Source organism: Oncorhynchus nerka, linkage group LG12, assembly GCF_034236695.1.
Source record: "Oncorhynchus nerka isolate Pitt River linkage group LG12, Oner_Uvic_2.0, whole genome shotgun sequence".
Taxonomy (NCBI): domain Eukaryota; kingdom Metazoa; phylum Chordata; class Actinopteri; order Salmoniformes; family Salmonidae; genus Oncorhynchus; species Oncorhynchus nerka.
The window spans coordinates 50,856,358-50,877,885 of NC_088407.1; the positions used below are offsets into that span (position 1 = coordinate 50,856,358).

Genomic DNA, 21,528 nt, shown 5'->3' on the forward strand with positions numbered 1-21,528 from the left:
TGCCTGACTTTGAAATAATTATAACATGTCCTCAGGGGTGTGTGCTTAGTCCCCTCTTGGTACTCCCTGTTCACCCACGACTGCATGGCCAAATACAACTCTAACACCATCATTAAGTTTGCTGACGACACAACAGTGGTAGGCCTGATCACCGACAATTACGAGACAGCCTATAGGGAGGAGGTCAGAGACCTGGCAGTGTGGTGCCAGGACAACAATCTCTCACTCAATTTGCAAGACAAAGGAGCTGATCGTGGACTACAGGAAAAGGCGGGCCGAACAGGCCCCCATTAACATTGACGGGGCTGTAGTGGAGCGGGTTGAGAGTTTCAAGTTCCTTGGTGTCCACATCACCAATGAACTCTCATGGTCCAAACACGTCAAGTCAGTCGTGAAGAGGGCACGACAACACCTTTTCCCCCTCAGGAGACTGAAAAGATTTGGCATGGGTCTCCAGATACTCAAACATTCTACAGTTGCACCATCAAGAGCATCCTGACCAGTTGCATGCCCGCCTGGTATGGCAACTGTTCAGCATCTGACCATAAGGCGCTACAGACGGTAGTGCGTATAAACCAGTACATCACTGGGGCCAAGCTTCCTGCCATCCTGGACCTATATACGAGGTCTAGGACCAAAAGACTTCTACCCCTAAGCCATAAAACTGCTGAGCAATTAATCAAATGACCATCAGACATATAGCCTCGTTATTGTTATTTTATTGTGTTACTTTTTATTATTTCTTCAGTTTATTTGGAAAATATTTTCTTAACTCTTTCTTGAACTGCACTGTTGGTTAAGGGCTTGTAAGTAAGCATTTCACGGTAAGGTCTACTCCATATGTTGTATTCGGCGTATGTGACAAATACAGTTTGATTTGAATTGTAGTGTCGCATAGCTTTGAAATCGTGTTTTCGACTCTTTGTCCCATTCACGTGCTAGTCGGAACAATTAAGGTTTCCTAGTTCCCACTAGCATCTGAAAGCGACAAGTCTTTCCCTGACTTTTAGAAGGGATAACGTGACAATTAGTTTAGAAACAGCTTGAAGCAGCATGACAACATGAACGCAATTGGTTGACATTCTGCTGGGCGGAGCATTATACGTTTCACCATTAATTTCCCTCAGGGATTCTTATGACGCTTTCACGACAACTGGGATCTCGGAAAAAACTAGGTCAAATCATGACGTCGGTGATCTTCAGGTCGGAACACCGGAACTTTAGAAAGTTGCCCCAGTTTCCGACTTGGCATTCCGAGTTGAATGGCCGTTCAAAACCATTTTCCCAGTATGAGGTCGTCTTTACGAGTTCCCAGTTGTCTTGAACGCACTGAAGTCGGATGTCAGAGATTTCCGAGTTGTTCTGAACACGTCGTTGTCTCCTCCTTTTCTAATATATCTGCGGCATTTCGCTCCAGATGCGTCAGAGCAAAGGGCAGATAAAAATATCCTCTTTTGACAAATAAAAATGTCTTCACAAAATGATGCTGAGGGAACATTTATGACAGGGAATGTGTATCATACTCATGATGCACCCGCAGCAGGTCTATGGTCTGGGCTAGTTATTATCAAAAGGTTGGGTCACATTGACTTAGTGTATTAGGGCTCCAATCATCACTCTTCTGAAAATTAATCTATCATGTATTTTGTCTGTATTTTATGATCCCCATTAGCGGTTGCAAAAGCAGCAGCTACTCTTCCTGGGGTCCACATGAAACATGAAATAATACAGAACATTAATAGACAAGGACAGCTCAAGGACAGAACTACATACATTTAACTGCACACAGCCTACATATCAATACATACACACAATATCTAGGTAGGTCAAAACAAGTTTGCTGTTCGTTTTTGCAACATGAGATGGAAAGTCCATGCAATAATGGCTCTATATACTACTCTACACTTTGAATTTGTTTTGGAGACTTTGAAAAGACCCCTGGTGGCATGACTGGTGGGTTAAGTGTGTGTGTCAGAGCGGTGTGTAAGTTGACTATGCAAACAACTCGGAATTAACATAGTTTCTTATACAAAGTAGTGATGCAGTAAGTCGCTCCTCAACTCTTAGCCAGAGACTGGCATGCATAGTATTTCTATTAGCCCTCTGATCACAATGAAGAGCAAGACATGCTGCTCTGTTCTGGACCAGCTCCAGCTTAACTAGGTCTTTCTTTGCAGCAAGATAACGAGGGCCTGCAGGACTTAATTTTGTGGCATTAAAATAAAGCAGAGCATCTCATGGCATTTGCCCCCCCCCCCCCCCCCCACACACACACACAATAGCATAGCTGTTGCAGATATGAACACTGGTCCAAAATGAGGTTAGATGACCTTACCAATTAACGTCAGTTGATCTTCTATAAAAATGTGTGAAATCAGGTTCAAAAACAGCACAGATGAAAGGATCAAACGGGATTCCTGCACAGTTAAAAACACGATTGGTTTAGAAAATGTAATTTTTATTAATGTTACATAGCTGATACATAGGGCATTAAACATTTCCACGAGGCTTTTGGGGACTACAATCGATGATTAGCAAAAAACCACAATAGTGGTCCAAATCTCTAATGACAATCTTTGGACTAACCAAACGCCCTCTTTAACATGTGCACACACCTGCATTGAAAAGTACTAAATTGGACTTGGTGTGTATACAGCATTGGTTTCCGTTCCAGTGCACTATTAAATTACATGCATGTAGGAGTATTTTTATTCCTTCCCATTATCAGATTGTTTTTATTTTGAGTTTGAGTTTTTAGAATGCCCCACTTCTGTATGGTCTTCAACCAGACATGATTTATACCGTAACCAGAGGGAGTGAGGAAAGAACTTGTCAGAACCAATGGAAAATCACCTGGCTGCGAAAGACTGGGTGTCCCTGCAGTATCGAACAATTGGACTTGTCCATGTCGGACGTCAGCAGCTGTAACCGTACCAGATAACCGCGTGGAGAAAGACTACGGAGGATGAGGGAACTATTCATCCTATCCTGCTTAGCAAACACCCCTGTTCAAAGAATACTTAACTGCCCTGGTGTTTGATGGGACTAACATTTTCTGTAGCGCAGCAAAAACCCTAGAACTTCTTGTTTTTTTTCCTCTATTTTAGACTAAAACGTTGATACAAAGAGGTGAAGCTATTCATAATGATCTAACATCAGAAACTAAACTGCACATATGGAAGGCCAGGATGAACACAAACCAAGGAATGGAGGTTTTTTTCCCCCTCTCCAGTCAATCTTTTTTGTTTTTTGTCCAAAAACTGCAATGTGAAAAGACAAATGACTTTGGAATTTCCATACGCAGTTTTTTCAGTAATGGGTTTCATCGCTAGAATCAGTTTGAAGTGGAGCAATAAAGGAATGGAGACGTGTAAAAAGGTTATTTTTTTGGAGAGATGTGACTCAGTTTCAGTTCTCGGTCTCTCCGGCCTCGCCGGCTTCTCCGCCTTCCCCTTCCTCGGGAGCGTTGTCGGATGTCCATAACTGGGAGAAAGAGACAAATGTGTTTTTAACGTCAATGTTTGCCAAAAGACAAAAACTTGTTCGTAGACAACTCGTTACCCATGCAGACAGTCTTCCAAATGAACTCTTATAAGTGAACATAATCATACCATCTCGACAATAAAAAATAAAAAAACATTAAAGTTTCATTTAACAGACCGTAAATATTGACTAGAATAAGGAACATGGCAGAGCAGATAGGGAAGGGGAACTCACTGTCAGGTTGTCTCTGAGCAGCTGCATGATGAGAGTGCTGTCTTTGTAGGACTCCTCGTTCAGTTTGTCCAGCTCTGCGATGGCGTCGTCAAATGCCTCGAGACACAAAAAAATATATACATTTATTACACGGCAAGCTTCAAAGTAGATTAACTGTGCAAAATCCAAGCTACTATAGATAGGAATAAACCCCCGGCAAAGTCCAGCACAGATATTAAGCCATCTACTTGGTATTGCTCATTGAAATACATTTTTCCAGAAGAGACATAACAGTCAACCCATTCACACACTTACCTACGAGTTAGCAATTCAAAAACACACCACTTTATCATTCATTCTGACAGAACAAGCAGATAACACATGGAACTTCTCTACATTTCAAACTAAGTCTCCAGATCTAAAGAAAACGGTACAAGAACAGAGGGGTGAGGCTGGACTGACCTGTTTGGCCAGTGAGCAGGCCTTCTCTGGGGAGTTGAGGATCTCGTAGAAGAAGACTGAGAAGTTGAGGGCCAGGCCCAGGCGGATGGGATGCGTGGGGTCCATCTCCTTCTTGCTGATGTCAAACGCCTGCTGATAAGCCTCCTGAGAGTTCTCTATGGTCGCTGGGGAGCACACAGATCAAAGTGGACGTTATTGGAGGAAAATGGTAGTGAGACACCCTACTGGACTCTTATTTCGACTAACACCAAGTTCGAGACTGACTGAAGCCTGATTCACTCAAATTCACTCTGTAGCGATTATGATATAGGCTAGTGGGTGTTAGGTTAAAAGACTACAAGTGTACTATTGGACAATTCTGTGTGACATGTTCTCAGCAATAAGCAACTGAACATAGCAGTCGAGTGGCACATTGATTTCCTTTTGTCCAAACCTCACTTGAAATGCACATGCTTATAACTGGGCATAGAGTTCTCTTTAGCGTGCGTCACACAATGGGTGCCAGCGGGAGTCTCAGAGGCCCCTACAGTAGGCTAGAACCCTCCCCTCTTCCTCGTCTCCTCCTATGAGACGGCTCCCTGCGGTCGTGCGAGTGTGTGCGACGCCTCACTTGACACCATTTCCAGCTCCGTTACAAAATGTGCCGTTCTATTTCGGCTGCTGCACGAGGGGCTCGGAGTTTAAAGCAGAGCCTCGTAAAGCCTCATTTTAACCTCCTCGCAGACTGTAGAACAACGGCACGCGCCAGAGTCCTAAAGGAAGTCTTGCAATAGTGCAGATCAAAGGAGTCTTTATTAGGACGTGACTCGGAGGGGAGATTCATATTGGGGCTGTTACGCAAGCAGAGGGAGGCGAATTCTATAGGGTTGCGAGGAACAATGTCTATACTTCACAGAACATTTACTTCATGCCCCACACAGTCATTTAAGCCTACTTAGATGTCATTCTGGGATTTAGAGAGAGAGAGAGAGAAAGGGGGATTTCAAAAGAAAAAAGTTGATATATTTTACATATCTGGCTCGAGTAGCACTTGGGCTAGAGAGATTATTACATTTTAGTCATTTAGCAGACGCTCCTATCTAGAGCGACTTACAGGAGCAATTAGGGTTAAGTGCCTTGCTCAAGGGCACTGGCAGATTTTTCACCTAGTCGTCTAGGGGATTCAAAATCAGCAACCTTTCAGTTACTGGCCCAAAGCTCGCTAGGCTACCTGCCACCCCATTCAGAGTAATTCACACATCTAAAATGTAGGTGTATTGCTTGCAAATACCAACATGGCAAAAAACTCATGCAGTAATCAGTTCGAGGGGCCATTTCAAGCTCACCTGTCTTGTCATCCCCGGAGGCGACTTCGGCAAGGTATCTATAGTAGTCCCCCTTCATCTTAAGATAGAAGACTTTGCTTTCGGCGTTTGTGGAGTTCTCAATTAAATATTTATTCAGAAGTTCCTGTGCAAAGGAAACAGGAATTAATTGTTTGTTCACACACACACAAACTTCCATCTATTTGACAGTCAATGTTCCTTTATTATTGAAATCCTGTTAACATACTCTGACTGGCTAAAGAAAGAAGGTTGATTCTGATTGGCTGAGGCCACATACACCCAAACATGACCATGTGAGTCTAGTTCCCAACCAAACCCTCCCATACCAGCGGTAGGCAAAGAAGCCTCAATCTTCCCGTTACAACTGTGATGTATCCAACAAAAACTGGGTGAGCAGCATTAGCGACAGTGCTGGACCAAGGAGGTGTAACAACAATGAACACACATTTCAAAATTCATATAGCAATTATCTGAAAAAAATGTGATTGAGCCTGTGACCCAATGTGATTGACCAGTTCAGTAGCCTCATGTGATGACATCATGCGAGTGATGTCCATGCAGGATTTGCACACACACGAGGGAGGCATACACTCGTAGGGCTGTGACAGTCAAGGAATTTTGGATGACGGTAATTGGCCAGCCAAATGACCGTGGTCACCGCTAAGTTTTTCTTTCTTCCCTCCGCACATTTTCTCCTCTCAGCTCCTGACTGAATCTGCTGCAATAGAATAACTGGAATGTGCGTCAACATTCAAGTCAATGATAGCATAATGGGCGACTGGCTGCCATTGCGAAGAGCAAAGCAGGAAGTAAAAGCAGGAAGTGTACCCATCGATGTGCTGTGATTTGTTTATTTAACTCAGACGTTAGAGAAAAAAAAAATGCATTCCATCGCATGAGCCACATCGGTTATCACTTCAATGAACATTTTACAGTACCATGAAAATGATCACAATACCAGGCAGCCATTGCTAGTGTACCCATGAGTATAGCACGAACGCCCAGACGTCCAATCTTCATTATGCTGCTCATTCTTAACCAACCCCCCCCCCCCCCCCCCAAATGTTTTTATTTTATTTTCATGACAGTCTTCATCCATAACTGACGACTACACGGTTATACAGTAACTTGTGCCAGCCCTAGTCCACCACGAGTCCAGTGGAGTAGACAGCAAGAGCCTAGCTGTGCATATGGGCAGGCAGCAGTGGTTTCAGCATAAGCAGGGTGGGAGCCAGCGTTTTGCACTGCGTCAAGTCATTCCAACTTGTCCATAATGAGGCCAGGCCTCCTGCGGGTTCCTGACCGGCTTTTGCCCCAGATTCTTCTGGGCTCCTTTCGTTCCAGCGCTCTGTCTTAGTGGAACAGATACAGCCATCGAATCAACGTGTCTCAGAAGCAAAAACCTGCGACTGAATGCACCGGCTAAAACTGGGAAAGAGCAGCACTGCTTGTATGCTACAGCTTACATAGCACTCCAAGGCACCCAACAGCATCTATATTTAAACCCACAGCAGCAGCAGAAACTCCAGCATCACTGCAGACCAGTTCATCTGCAACACACTAACTATACTGAAGAGGGTATAGGGAATACAGTAGGAGCTATGGCCTAGATTTCATCTGGGGTTCAATCCAAGGCAAGATTCCTTCTGTAAGAGAAATGTATCAGCTCCTGACACGGAGGTCTGGAATGCTCGATCGTCAGTTAGTTAGCGTGAAGGAGCCTAACCAGCCAGGGCCAACTCATCAGGATCAGTCTCCAAAAGTGCCTGACTGCTGCCTGATTACAGCAAATCTGTGTCAGTGAGACCAAGGGTTTAAGTCACATTAACTTGTTTTAAATATCAGATTAACGAGTTCACCGCAGAGGCTGACAGACCTAAAATGGCATCTACTGACACTGACAAGGCAGTGAGTCGAAGTGGGTGTGTCTCAGGGCTCATCCAGCCCTGCCCCCACTCTTACCCGAGCCACTCCCACCCAGTCTACTTACAGACGAGATTAGTCTAGATACACGGCACGCTCAAATGTCTCAAGTTCCAAGCATTCCTTCCCATACATCACCCTGCCTGCAGACGAGTGGCCTGGTTGTTCACATTGTCTTCAGTTCACACAGCGCTCCTAGTTTCACACAGACCAAGGCACCAAACGGAAGGAAACAAGGAGGAATTACATGAACCTGTCCAATAGGAAACATTTAGCTACGGTGTGCCCTAATAAATGACCCAGGCAATAGCACTGTGCTTAATAAAACGGGCTCCTATATCTCATCTGCGGCTATGATATAGGCCTAACAAGAGCTGATGGTGAAATTCTCCAGTGTTCGACTAATTGTAGTACTGTAGTACTGTGCTCTTCTATTGGAGATGAGCATCATCGTGAACATACGGATGAGCATATTTTTGTGCTAGTCCATCGAAAAACTACTGTGCGAATCTGGCCGGTTTTCAATGATCACAAAAATGTGGGCCGTCGCCATGACAACCTAGGTTTGACTTTGAAAAATGTGTCTCGCCAAGCTTAGATTCACATGTGAAGACGAGACCAGCCTGGATTGTTGTGTAGTGGGCCACGTTCTGTTCTGTCAAACCGATGCCTGAAAGTGGAGCACTGAAAACAGCCTGCACCATCCTCAGCACCATCCTCCAATTTCACGGCAGCGCCGATGGCCACGGCCTAATCAACTATAAGTGAACCGATTCTGACCACAATCAACTGTAGTTTCTAACAGATTGAGTGGTGATTATTGGGGGTAACTATCCAGCTTCCATGATCTATTCCCATACACAGTGCAGACATGCAGGGTGGGTAAGGGCAGTGTCTGCATGGCCGTGGGCAGCAGAAGGGTTCCACCCAGTCCAGTATGACATCACCTCAGTGGAAAATCAGTGCCATGTTATCCAGGCCTACTTCAGCCCAGTCAAGCCAAGGCCTGTCAGCTGAGAGGAGATAGGTGGTTACGTGCACCAATAGCCAGCCGCCAAGCAGAAGGGACGAGTTCAGGCAAGCAGCGAGATAAACATTCTTATAGGCTGGCTCCACCACGCCCTCCGTCAACACTGGCAGGCATCTGAGTCAGAGCCACACACACTAGAGAGCGGCGAGTGCACAGACGTGGAGAAGCTGTAAGGTGTGGTCAGAAGATGTGCCCATCTGTACGGTTTACATAACCATGACTCACTGGCATAAAGGAAAGGAGAGAGGGGGGGTTAAACCAACCTGAGGCACACCTACACCCCAGCCTACAGTTAGCTGCTTATCAGTTATGCCTACATACATAGGGATTGCCATTGTTTGCTTGCTCGTATAGATAACCACTATGCATATATGCCACAAAAAAAAATGTTCAATCTCTGTTGGCGACCATTAATAATCGGTCAGAGTAAATAACAGCAACCCAATTAGAATGGCAGGGGCAATGACATGCTTTGAATATCTCCCTGGCTAGATGTTCACAATTGATCAGTGGACACTGCAACCTTTATTTTTTTTAAATCAGTAGAGATGTGGGACAGTCATAAAGCCTTAAATGGTATTCCTATATGTAAGGTTCAGTGCTAGATTGGGCTCCAGCGTGCTTACAAAACGCTGCCCACAACATCCCCCCCAAGCCAATCCCCTCATCTCAGACCTCCGTGTGTCTAAAGGCCAGCAGCTCAGTGAAATTCTCTCAACCTCACAGTTAAGCCTGCACCAGATCCTCCCTTAATCCACTATCAAGACCAGATAGGAATAAATGGGCAGCCATATTCACTAGTACAGGCTTGGATTTAAGTGAAAACAATTGCCCCTGAAAAAAACAAACAGGGAAAAAAAAAAAGAAAAAGAAAAAAGAAAAAAAAGAGTCTGTAGTAGAAAGTGACAGTCAAGTAATATTATTGGAAGGGAACCAAAAAATATATTTTCCTGCACCTAGCAAGCTAGGTTAGTGAGTTTGAGAGACATAGCCTATTGAACAAACTGGGCTATGAAAGTCATGTTACACAATTCTGAATGAACTCTTCCACTTGGCTAGCTTCATTACAACTCATGTGCCAGATGAAACTATGCGAATGGTCCGTGCTAGCTGGGATCCTTGGGACGTCACTACTCAATTGCAGTTGATATATATTTTTTTAAATGGTTACGGTAAAGGTTATGGTTAGGGTAGTGTTTAGGGTAGGGATGTCCCAAGGAACAAGATAGCACGGGCCCTATGTGAATATCAAAACAGGAGGAGCCCACACACGCCCACACACTCCCAGTTTTAGGCCTATAACAGCACGGCCCTTGATCAGCCACCACTGGTAGTCCGCCAGTGCCTACACCACCCATTCTGACACACCTTACCATGCAGACACACTGGTTTGTGACCTTTGTCAGTCAGCACCATCACGTCATTAAACCCCATTGTTCAGTGTGACATTCCCAACAGGAAGAAACCGGAGAGAGGATGAAAATATAATACTACCTTCTCATCTCAGGGCCAGATCACCATTTTAGACTGTAGGAACTCGTGGACAATCGTGGGACATGACATTTGACCCACATTGGATTGAAACAATCTAATGTTAGTCTCTGTTTAGAGCAAGAGAAATAAGAGGTGTGATATGCTTAACAGATCAAATAAATTAATGGTTGGGTTCAGGGAAACACTCACTGCTGAGCGTGAGACCAGAGTAAAGGTCAATTCCATTTCAAATGAGTCAATTCAGGATTTTTTTTTTTAAGTATATAAAGTACCAGTCAAAAGTTGACACCTACTCATTCAAGAGTTTATTTTTACAATGTTCTACATTGTATAATAATAGTGAAGACATCAAAACTATGAAATAACGCATATGGAATCCTGTAGTAAGCAACAACAAAAAATTCAACATATCAAAATATATTTTATATTTGAGATTCTTCAAAGTAGCCACCCTTTGCACACTCTAGCATTCTCTCAACCAGCTTCACCTGGAATGCTTTTCCAACAGTCTTGAAGGAGTTCCTACATATTCTTAGCAATTGTTGGCTGCCTTTCTTTCACTCTGTGGTCCAACTCATCCCAAACCATCTCAATTGGGTTGAGGTCGGGTGATTGCGGAGGCTAGGTCATCTGATGCAGCACTCCATCAATCTCCTTGGTCAAATAGCCCTTACACAGCCTGGAGGTGTGTTGTGTGTCATTGTCCTGTTAGAAAACAAATGATAGTGGGACTAAGTGCAAACCAGATGGGATGGCATATCGCTGCCTGCAGAATGCTGTGGTAGTCCACATGCTGGTTAAGTGTGCCTTGAATTCTAAATAAATCACTGACAGTGTCACAAGCAAAGCACCCCCACACCTCCTCCATGCTTCACGGGGGGACCACACATGCGGAGATCATCCGTTCACCTACTCTGCATCTCAAAGACAGGGAGGTTGGAACCAAAAATCTCACATTTGGACTCATCAGACCAAAGGACAGATTCCCACCAGTCTAATGTCCATTGCTCATGTTTCTTGGCCCAAGCATGTCTCTTCTTATTGGTGTCCTTTAGTAGTGGTTTCTTTGCAGCAATTCGACCATTAAGGCATTCATGCAGTCTCCTCAGTTGATGTTGAGATGTATCTATTACTTGAACTCTGCGAAGCATTTATTTGGGCTGCAATCTGAGGTGCAGTTAACTTTAATGTACTTATCCTCTGCAGCAGAGGTAACTGAATCTTCATTTCCTGTGGAGGTCCTCATGAGAGCCAGTTTCATCATAGCGCTTGGTTTTTGCAACTGCACTTGAAAAACGTTCAAAGTTCTTGAAATGTTCTACATTGACTGACCTTCATGTCTTAAAGTAATGATGGACTGTCAATTCTCTTTGCTTATTTGAGCTGTTCATGCCATAATATGGACTTGGTCTTTTACCAAATAGGGGTATCTTCTGTATACCACCAATACCTTGTCACAACACAACTGATTGGCTCAAACGCATTAAGGAGGAAAGAAATCCCACAAATAAACTTAACATGGCATACCTGTTAATTGAAATGCATTCCAGGTGACTACCTCAAGAAGCTGGTTGAGAGAATGCCAAGAATGCAAAGCTGTGCAAAACGTCAAAGAATCGCAAATATAAAATATATTTTTATTTGTTAACACTTTTTTGGTTACCTACATGATTATGATTCCATGTGTGGTATTTCATGGTTGATGTGTTAAAAATGTAGAAAATCATAAAACAATAAAGAAAAACCATTGAATGAGTATGTCTCCAACTTTTGACTGGTACTGTATGTGCTATTCAACCTGAATTGCGACAGAATTTAACCAGTCCTGGTAGACTGATAACATAGTGGAAAGATCTGCATAGCTATGCTTTTGTTAAGCAAACAATGTCTTAAATCAAGCATACTTAATGTAGTGTTGACTGCTCAGAGAAGGCATTGCTCATAATTTAAAGAGTCCCTTTTCTTCAGCACATTTATCTAGACAGCATAGAGTTGAGATTCCTGTGGCAGTACGGCTGGGTGAATTACTGATGTCTCGTGCTTGCACTGATACTCAAATATGCCTCAAGAGGACAAGGGCAGTCTTGGAAGACCACTAACCAAACACTTCAAAGACCTAGAAAGATGACTAATCAACTATTTCAAATGATATCTTTGTATTTCATGTAATTATTTTACATCCATATACATTGTCAATATAATGATGCAACACAGTGACTGATTGTCTGACTAGTGACCACACTTTCCCAGCTCCAAGCTGTGAGAGGGTGAGATGGGTGTATTCAGTATTCTAGGCCAGTGGTTCCAACCGTTTTTGTTTACTGTAACACCAACTGAATTTCACTCTACCCTGCCTACATATTACCAGATACGTGAACACACACTTTATATACCAAACATTTCCAGCAGAATTCATCTGTACTGGTACTACATACCAGTACGTCATTGCAGATATCTCTCAGCTCTCCCTCCACTTTCTCCCGGTATTCGTTGACCATTGCGAGCTTCTTGTCGCTTCCCTCGGTCTTCTGTCCGATGCTGGAGATGACCCTCCATGCCGACCGCCGTGCTCCGACAACGTTCTTGTATGCGACAGATAGCAGGTTCCTCTCCTCGTTTGACAGCTCGCCCCCCTGCTCCGTTACCTCCTTCATGGAGGCAGCCATGTCATCGTAGCGCTCGGCTTGCTCTGCCAACTTGGCCTTCTGAATAAGATCCGTTTTATCCATTGTTTTTTTATTATTATTTAGTGTGTAACCTTATCTCGACTCGCCAGGGAAGGTTTAAAAACAATAGGAGTCCAGGAATGCAACAGGGAATAAATTGAATTGGGAGGTACAAGATGGAGAGTAGGGGGTGCTCCGGAGTATTCCACCAAAAACCTGCAAGTGTAAAACAGGAGGTTTATGTCACTGTTAGTCAATTTATTATGGAAGAGGTTGTGATCCAATGTAGTGAATGCACTTTTACTAGCACCAGCGTATTATAAACTGAAGCCGATATAAATAACCATTTCAGAGCAATCAAACTTGGAATTAACGTACACGCGCTAGCTACCGTTACATTCGGCTGTGTGCGCGCGTGGACATGGTGTCTGTCAAATTCGATGGGTCGCTGCCGTCAGCTAGCTAGTGACACAGTACCAGTAGCTAGCTGACGTTCGTTAACCCAGAAAGACTCAAAGTTAGCTTTATGCTAACCATCTAAATTTAACTAATTAGCAATCATAGTTAGTTAGGCTGGCAATTAAACTAACGTTAGTGGTCACAGTTGCTGACTGTAACGACGTTAGCTAGCATTCAGACAGTACTACCAGACAGTGCTACCACAGACAACGCTAGAGACAAAGTTACCTAGCTACATCCCCACAAGGTTAACATTTATGCAAAACAAAAATGATGCATCCATCTTGCTTCGACCAGACAAACTAACATAAACCCGCCAGATGAGCATCTAGCTAACGTTAGCCTACAATAGTCAAAGATAACTAGTAACGTTAGCGTAGGGCCACTCCTTTCATCTTGAATGGATTGCAACAACACAACGTTACCATGCTTGGTTACAAAATAAACATCGTTTACAAATCGCAAACTAAAAAAAGATTGAAATGGGATTTCTGAATTTTCTAACCTTCTAAGGTCCCGATTTCTTCCTCCGAATTGATCCGCTTTTGAGATTGGTATGAGGCAGAGCGGAAAACCAGCAGAGATGCAATTCAACCAAACTTGCTAGGGCGGCTCTAGCTGAGAATGATTTTCCAATCAGAAATATACATTTTCACCTGTCAACGATGGTTTCCAGAGATACTAGCCAGTAGCTATTTTGCGAGGGGAAAGGGGGCGGGAGTTCAGGGACATGTTCGACTAGCCCGTAGGCTGCGGCTAGGGCCACGGGGTTTCCTCCAATTAGAGCAAGGGAGAAGACGTCACCATTGCCATGGTTATCCTTAGTTCCTGCCCACTTCCATATGCACGAGGCGGGCGTGGCACGCGAGATATTGCTAATTCCCACCCTTTATCCCTCTGAAACTTTGATTTTGTGGGTGATGTCGGCCATACAACTTTGACCAAATTACCCCATATTAGTGCTCACTAAAGCAATGATGGCTTTAATAAAATGTTCACGGCACAGAACACATGATGCCAGTAATAGGGTACACAGACCAATTTATTACATTCTTTGTGACATAGGCCTGGCTATGTCAAATACCGAATTGCCTTTTCCCTTATTTAATTACACTCATGGGGAAATGTACCTGAATCTTGATGGTGATATTATGCCTTGGATGATCAACTGTCTGGGTCATCTGCATCCCCTTGTGTTCATGTTGTTTCCCCTGTGGCCATGAGTTGTAGCCCCTAGATGAAAAGGGGACTTCTGTGTCATAACTTGCTATGATTGTTGTGATTGCCTAATAATATGTGGCTTGGTTTCTAAAAAATAGCATCACAGTGGTAGAAGTGGTCTGGCGGTAGGCACGCGGGACTCAGTGCCATTCCTCTCATCTCTGGGGTCACAGACATGGGAAATCCACCTGTCTAATCGAATATGCTATTGAGAAATATTTCATTGACACCAGCCGAACAGGGTTGTAATCTGGAAAATCCTTTTTCTAATTCAGACCTCATCCTGTAAATTTTATTGATCATATGCTTTTTCAATGAGGCCAGTGTCCAGCGTCCTTCTTCTTCCCGATCAACTGATATTCTCTTCAAAACTGATTCCCCTCCCCCACTCAGAAATATAACCAGCATATCTTTTTATTATTAGTGTTATTTTTAAACAGTTTCCCATTGCACCCTCACCATTAGCAACTTTCAGCAGCCATTTTGTTTGTCTCTGTTGAGTCTGTCTGCCCTGTGGTTTTATTGTCCGATAATTGGCAGCATGCATTAGCTGAAATGAAAGGCTTGCAGTCTCCCAGAAGGGCCCTGAATGGTCTCACACAGTGTCATGGGAACAATCTACAGTGGAAAACACAGCACATCAATGCCATGTCCATTCATCATAAAAAAACTGTGATTTTGTAGACTTTGAAGTAGGCTACACTGCTGTGATTTTGGTTGACTGAGACAAGGCTACGCATATCCCACGGGATGTTATAGGTAGGCCTAGATGATGAACGTGTTTTGTGGGTTAATTATTTCTTCATGCTCAGCTCAGTCCTGACACTTTCGCTGTGATAGATAGTGCAGTCCCTATGATTTCATGGGGTTGGTTTGGGTGTTCTTGATTGTTTGAGGGAAAAGGGCCTGTAGGCCATTAGGGTGATTCTTTACAGTGGCTTCACAAATGGATAAGTTACAAGTCTGGAATGTCCCCTCACACGCCCTGTAAGTCTAGAACCCCATGACTGAACAGAGAAGGGAGGCACTCTTTTTGCCCTGAATCTTGACTCATTTCCCTATAGATGTATCTTTGCTTTCAAGGCAGTATCTGTCTGCTAAATGTAGGCTTATTCACAACCTATATGATTTTGCAGAGATATGACAGATTTGAAGATGATGTCATAGACAGTGAAATGATTACAATTACATTTGGGCCTTTTGCCTTTCTGGCCTCTTTGGACAAATGGTTATCAAACACCTTTGCATTCTGTTTTTGAGGAGGCTACCCACAGGGCATTAAGTGAATGAAGAGGAAGCAGAGAAGAAGCAGCAAGGTTTTCTAAAAACTGGATTTAAGCTATGCCTATTGCCTCAAGCACAAAACACAGCTTGCTTTTTGTGAGGCTCCATGTGTGCTTAGTGATGAACGGCCATCTGAACGGCCATCTTCAATTTCCCCTTCTTGCATACATTCCCCTTATCTACCCTCAGCACTAGTGTGACCGCCACCCCGTCTCACCTCCAGTATGAAAAGTAGATTCCAAAGGCTGCTCAGTAACTGAACAGGCAGGCATAGGGTTACGTAAGTCAGAGAAGCCCTTGGGTGTTGTTCGTCTCTACTGAAACCTGCCTGCCTGGCAACAGTCCTACTGACTCTCACTGCCTGTACAGATAGACAGGATGGATATGAGTCCAATAGACGACAAGGCTTGATTTAAAGCCGAAAGTGCTGCTGAGTCATAAATGTCCAAGGTAACCTTCCATTATTTAAGCCACCAGCAGCAGTCAGCCTAATTGGGATCTTAGTCATGGCAATCAGTCTCCGATGACCTGTCCAAATTGACAAAGAGAGAGAGATGGAGGGAGGCAGAGAGAGCGAGAGAGAGAAAAAGAGAAGATGCATGGAATATTAAGAGCATCTTTTCAGTCAATCACGATCTTTGCTCCTGTTGGAATTAGCTTTCCATGAATGCCTTTTTATTGGTGTTTCAACAACAACAGAAACAAAGACTGAAAGATTTGTGAGAATAATGAATAAGGGAAATAATGGAGATGATATTGCTCTCAGACTGCGTCCATCATGCTTTATTTTGACTCTTTTCCTCTTCACGGTTGACTGCCGCCTAGTCCTGCTATTTATTGCTCATAATGACTGGGCAGACTGTCTCACGCTGTCTGGAGGCTGGCTGGCTTCTCTCCTCTTGCCTCCTGGCTCTGTGTGAAGCCTGATGTCAGTTGGGAGTGTCTGTCATGTGAAAAGGCAAAAAAGAAGATCAAAATAAAGTGGGAAAAACATGAACCCAAACGCCTCTACATTGTATTTGTCATTTTAAAGAAACTACTAAACAGGCGATATACTGTAGCATGGTGTGAGAGTCGCGGAGAAACCGAGGCCAAAGCAAAGGCTGAGTACTGATTATAGGTTATATTCAGTAGCTGCATGATGGATTCATGTGTGGGAGTAGGATTACAGAAGTGGCTTTAGTGGCCTGTGAGGCATAACAAGAGATCATGTTTTAATGCTAGGACCATTGTGAAAAGACTGTGACTTGATTTCACAACAAATGAGGGCAAAGGTGCAGTCCTTAGACAGGGTTTCCCAAACTCGGGCCTGGCCCCCCGGTGCACATTTCACTACACAGCTGATTCAAATAACCAACTCATCATCCAGCTTTGATTATCTGAATCAGCTGTGTAGTGCTAGGGCAAAAACCAAAACATGCACCAAGGGCGGGCCCAAGGACCGAGTTTGGGAAGCGCTGCTTTAGTGCGTTGTTTACATAGCACATAAGCCAAAGTCTCTTGCACTATTCATGCCCTGAGTTCCAATTAACAACCTGAAAATCCTGGTGGAGATTTACTGAAGATAGATAAGATAAAAACCAGCCCAACCCAATGTACTTACGGTTTTCAGTGTAGTTTTCCTGTGGGTGGGGTTAGGTGTAGGGCAGGCCTACTGTAGTTTAGTTTCAGTGTATGATGACTGATAGAGATTGGCCTATAAAGTAGTGGGAGGCCTCGTATCTTGACCATATCTTGAATCTGTGGATACTTACGTAATGTTGGCAGTAGGCCCAGTGTGTAAATGGGCTATGTGTGAGCTAGGGTCACTGTAATAAGGGGTGGAATTGGGACAATTACATTGAGAAGAACTCAACACTGTCACAATAATTAAAAATATATATACAAGTGAAAATGTTTCCTTTGAGATTTTCATGTTAGGAACTCTATCCCCATGCATTCCATTCCCAATTCCACCTCAGACTATAATTCAAGAAATTATATTGTAATTTACATAAAATAATGTATAAATGTACTGTAATGTTGATAGTGAACAGAGCATTATTTTGTGGACTGTTGATTCAAATGTTTTTTCCAAGATGGCATAGCAGTCGGATGTCTGTTTTGTTTGTCTTGTCCTGTCCTATGTATATATTGTTTTTCTTCATATATATTTCATATATTTTTTTCTTTATTTTTAATCTCAATTTCCATCTACGGACTGAACATACTCTCCTGCAACCCGCCTCACCCAATGTGGTACGGATCTGCAATTTATTATACTTTAGAACCAGAACCCCCTTCAGAAGCTAGCCAGCTAACTAGCTACTAGCTAGTAGTCAGTTAGCCACTGCTAGCGGTCATCACCGTTAACTCGGACATCTGCCAGCCTCAGCCTGTTCAATTCCTGCCAGTCGGCACAGTGCGATATCAACCCAGAGCATATCAGATGGCTTATTCTCTACCACATCTCCGGATTCCTACCGCATGCTCTGAACCTTTACTCCGGATCATCGCAGCTAGCTAGCTGCTATCCGAGTGGTTACTCCTGGCTAACGTCTCAGTCCAGAAGCAAGCACCAATTAGCCTGGAGCTTGCCTGGAGCTAGGCCCATCTCCCGGCTAGCCGAAGAGATCAATCAGACAATTCCTGGGCTTTAATACCTCTTTTGCCAATTGGCCTGGAATCTTTGCTGCCGACACGGAGCCCCGCCGATCCATCACAACTGGTCTGCCAACATAACCATCCGAGGGGTTTCAACAGGCTCTTCCGTTGCAACGTCCCCCTGAGGACCATCTGCTAGCCTGCTAGCCCCGGCCTGCTAGCTGTCTGAATCGTCGCGCCTCGAGCTCGCCAAGCTACTCACTGGACCCTATGATCACTCGGCTACACATGCCTCTCCCTAATGTCAATATGCCTTGTCTACTGCTGTTTTGGTTAGTGATTTTTGTCTTATTTCACTGTAGAGCCTCCAGCCCAATATACTCAATATGCCTTAGCTAGCCCTTTTGTTCCACCCCCCACACATGCGGTGACCTCACCTGGCTTAAATGGTGCCTCTAGAGACAAAACCTCTGTCATCCTCATTCAATGCCTAGGCTTACCTCCACTGTACTCACATCCTACCATACCAGTCTGTACATTATGCCTTAATTCTATTCTTCCGTGCCCAGAAATCTGCTCCTTTTAATTGTACCTTTATTTAACTAGGCAAATCAGTTAAAGAACAAATTCTTATTTTCAATAACGGCCTAGGAACAGTGGGTTAACTGCCTGTTCAGGGGTAGAACGACAGATTTGTACCTTGTCAGCTTGGGGATTTGAACTTGCAACCTTCCGGTTACTAGTCCAACGCTCTAACCACTAGGCTACCCTGCCGCCCCTTTTACTCTCTGTTCCGAACGCACCAGACGACCAGTTCCTTTAGCCTTTAGCCGTACTCTTATCCTACTTCTCCTCTGTTCCTCTGGTGATGTAGAGATTAACCCAGGCCCTGCAGCCCCCAGCATCACTCCCATACCCCGGCGCTCTCATTTGTTGACTTCTTTAACCGTAAAAGCCTTTGTTTCATGCATGTTAACATTAGAAGCCTCCTCCCTAAGTTGGTTTTATTCACTGCTTTAGCACACTCCGCCAACCCGGATGTCCTAGCCGTGTCTGGCTTAGGAAGGCCACCAAAACTCCTGAAATTTCCATCCGTAACTATAACATTTTCCGACAAGATAGAACTGCCAAAGGGGGTGGAGTTGCAATATACTGCAGAGATAGCCTCTCACACAAATTATCAAGGAACCTATCAGGTACAACCCTAAATCCGTAACCATGGGCACCCTCTTAGATATCATCCTGACCAACTTGCACTCAAAATACACCTCTGCTGTCTTCAACCAGGATCTCAGCGATCACTGCCTCATTGCCTGCATGTGTAATGGGTCCGCTGTCAAATGACCACCCCTCATCACTGTCAAACGCTCCCTAAAACACTTCAGCGAGCAGGCCTTTCTAATCGACCACTCCATCTTAAATAAGCATGTCCCATTCAAAAAATGTAGAACTAAGAACAGATATATCCCTTGGTTCACCCCAGACTTGACTGCCCTTGACCAGCATAAAAACATCCTGTGGCATTCGGCATTAGCATCGAATAGCTCCCGCGATATGCAACTTTTCAGGGAAGTTAGGAACCAATATACTTAGTCAGTTAGGAAAGTAAAGACTAGCTTTTTCAAACAGAAATTTGCTTCCTGTAGCACCAATTTCAAAAGGTTTTGGTACACTGTAAAGTCCATGGAGAATAAGAGCACCTCCTCCCAGCTGCCCACTGCACTTGTGGATAGGAAACACTGTCACCCCTATAAATCTATGATAATCTATCATTTCAAAAAGCATTTTTCTACGGCTGGCCACACCTGGCTACCCCTACCCCTGCCAACATCTCAGCACTCCAGCAACTTGCCCCCCCCCCCCCCCGCTTCCCAAATCCAGACAGCTTATGTTCTGAAAGAGCTGCAAAATCGGGATCCCTACAAATCAGCTGGGCTAGACAATATGGATCCTCTCTTTCTAAAATGATCAGCCGATATTGTTGCAACCACTATTACCAGCCTATTCAACCTATCTTTCAAAACGTCTGAGATTCCCAAAGATTGGAAAGCTGCCAAGGTCATCCCCATCTTCAAAGGGGGAGACACTCTAGATCCATACTGTTATAGACCTATATCCATCCTGACCTGCCTTTCTAAAATTTTGAAAGCCAAGTTAACAAACAGATCACCAACCATTTTGAATCGCACCGTACCTTCTACTATACCACTATGCAATCTTGTTTCCGAGCTGATCATTGGTGCACCTTAGCCACACTCAAGGTCCTGAAAGATATCATTACCGCCATCGATAAGAGACATTACTGTGCAGCCGTCTTCATCGACCTGGCCAAGGCTTTCGACTCTGTCAATCACCGCATTCTTATCGACACCCTCAATAGCCTTGACTTCTCAAATGACTGCCTGACCTGGTTCACCAACTACTTCTCAGATAGAGTTCAGTGTGTCAAATCGGAGGGCCTGTTGTCCGGACCCGTGGCAGTCTCTATGGAGGTAACACAGGGTTCAATTCTCGGGCTGACTCTTTTCTCTGTATATATCAGTGATGTCGCTCTTGCTGCTGGTGATTCTCTGATCCAAATCTACACAGACGACACCATTCTGTATACATCTGGCCCTTCCTTTGACACTGTGCTAACAAACCTCAAAACGAGCTTCAACGCCATACAGCACTCCTTCGTGGCCTCCAACTGCAACTTCTTAAGGCTGAGATCCCGCTAACGGGATCGATATGACAACAGCCAGTGAAAGTGCAGGGCGCCAAATTCAAACAACAGAAATGTCATCATTAAAATTCCTCAAACATTTTACACCATTTTAAAGATACACTTCTTGTTAATCCTACCACAGTGTCCGATTTCAAATAGGCTTTACACTGAAAAACACAGCCATTTTTCCAGCCAAAGAGAGGAGTCACAAAAAGCAGAAATAGAGCTAAATTAATCATTAACCTTTGATGATCTTCATCAGATGACACTCATAGGACTTCATGTTACACAATACATCAGGGGTGTCAAAGTCAAATGGACGGAGGGCCAAATAAAAAAATCAGCTACAAGACGAGGGCCGGACTGTTCGAATGTTCATTGAAAAATTTTTAAATGACGCATATAGTCTAGTGAACCTAATTGAACCTACTGAAAACCTAACAAATATATTACAATATGATCAGATAAATAAAGCAATATTTTCTTATGGCTCTGTCAGTAATCTTTAATTTTCAACAGACACAAAAGACAAATTTCCTTTATATAAATATCCCCATAACATGAACATTAAATGAAAGAAACCGGTATTCAAGGCACCATCAGTAGACTATATTTTCTATTTTAGCAAAAGTGGGCTAAATTTACTTCAAAGAAAAAAACAATAATAGCAATTTTCTA

The 21,528-nt window shown here is 43.8% G+C and overlaps 1 protein-coding gene across 1 annotated transcript; it reads right to left on the minus strand.

Moving 5' to 3' along the window:
• Positions 1-3,379: 3,379 nt before the first annotated feature.
• On the minus strand, positions 3,380-13,647 carry LOC115138330 (14-3-3 protein beta/alpha-1-like). Its single transcript, XM_029675083.2, has 6 exons — positions 13,561-13,647; positions 12,366-12,812; positions 5,484-5,607; positions 4,159-4,322; positions 3,718-3,813; positions 3,380-3,483 (listed from the first exon to the last, which is right to left on the minus strand). Exons 2-6 carry the CDS (start codon positions 12,657-12,659, stop codon positions 3,409-3,411), a joined length of 753 nt encoding a protein of 250 aa, XP_029530943.1. The 5' UTR covers positions 12,660-12,812; positions 13,561-13,647; the 3' UTR covers positions 3,380-3,408.
• Positions 13,648-21,528: the final 7,881 nt, after the last annotated feature.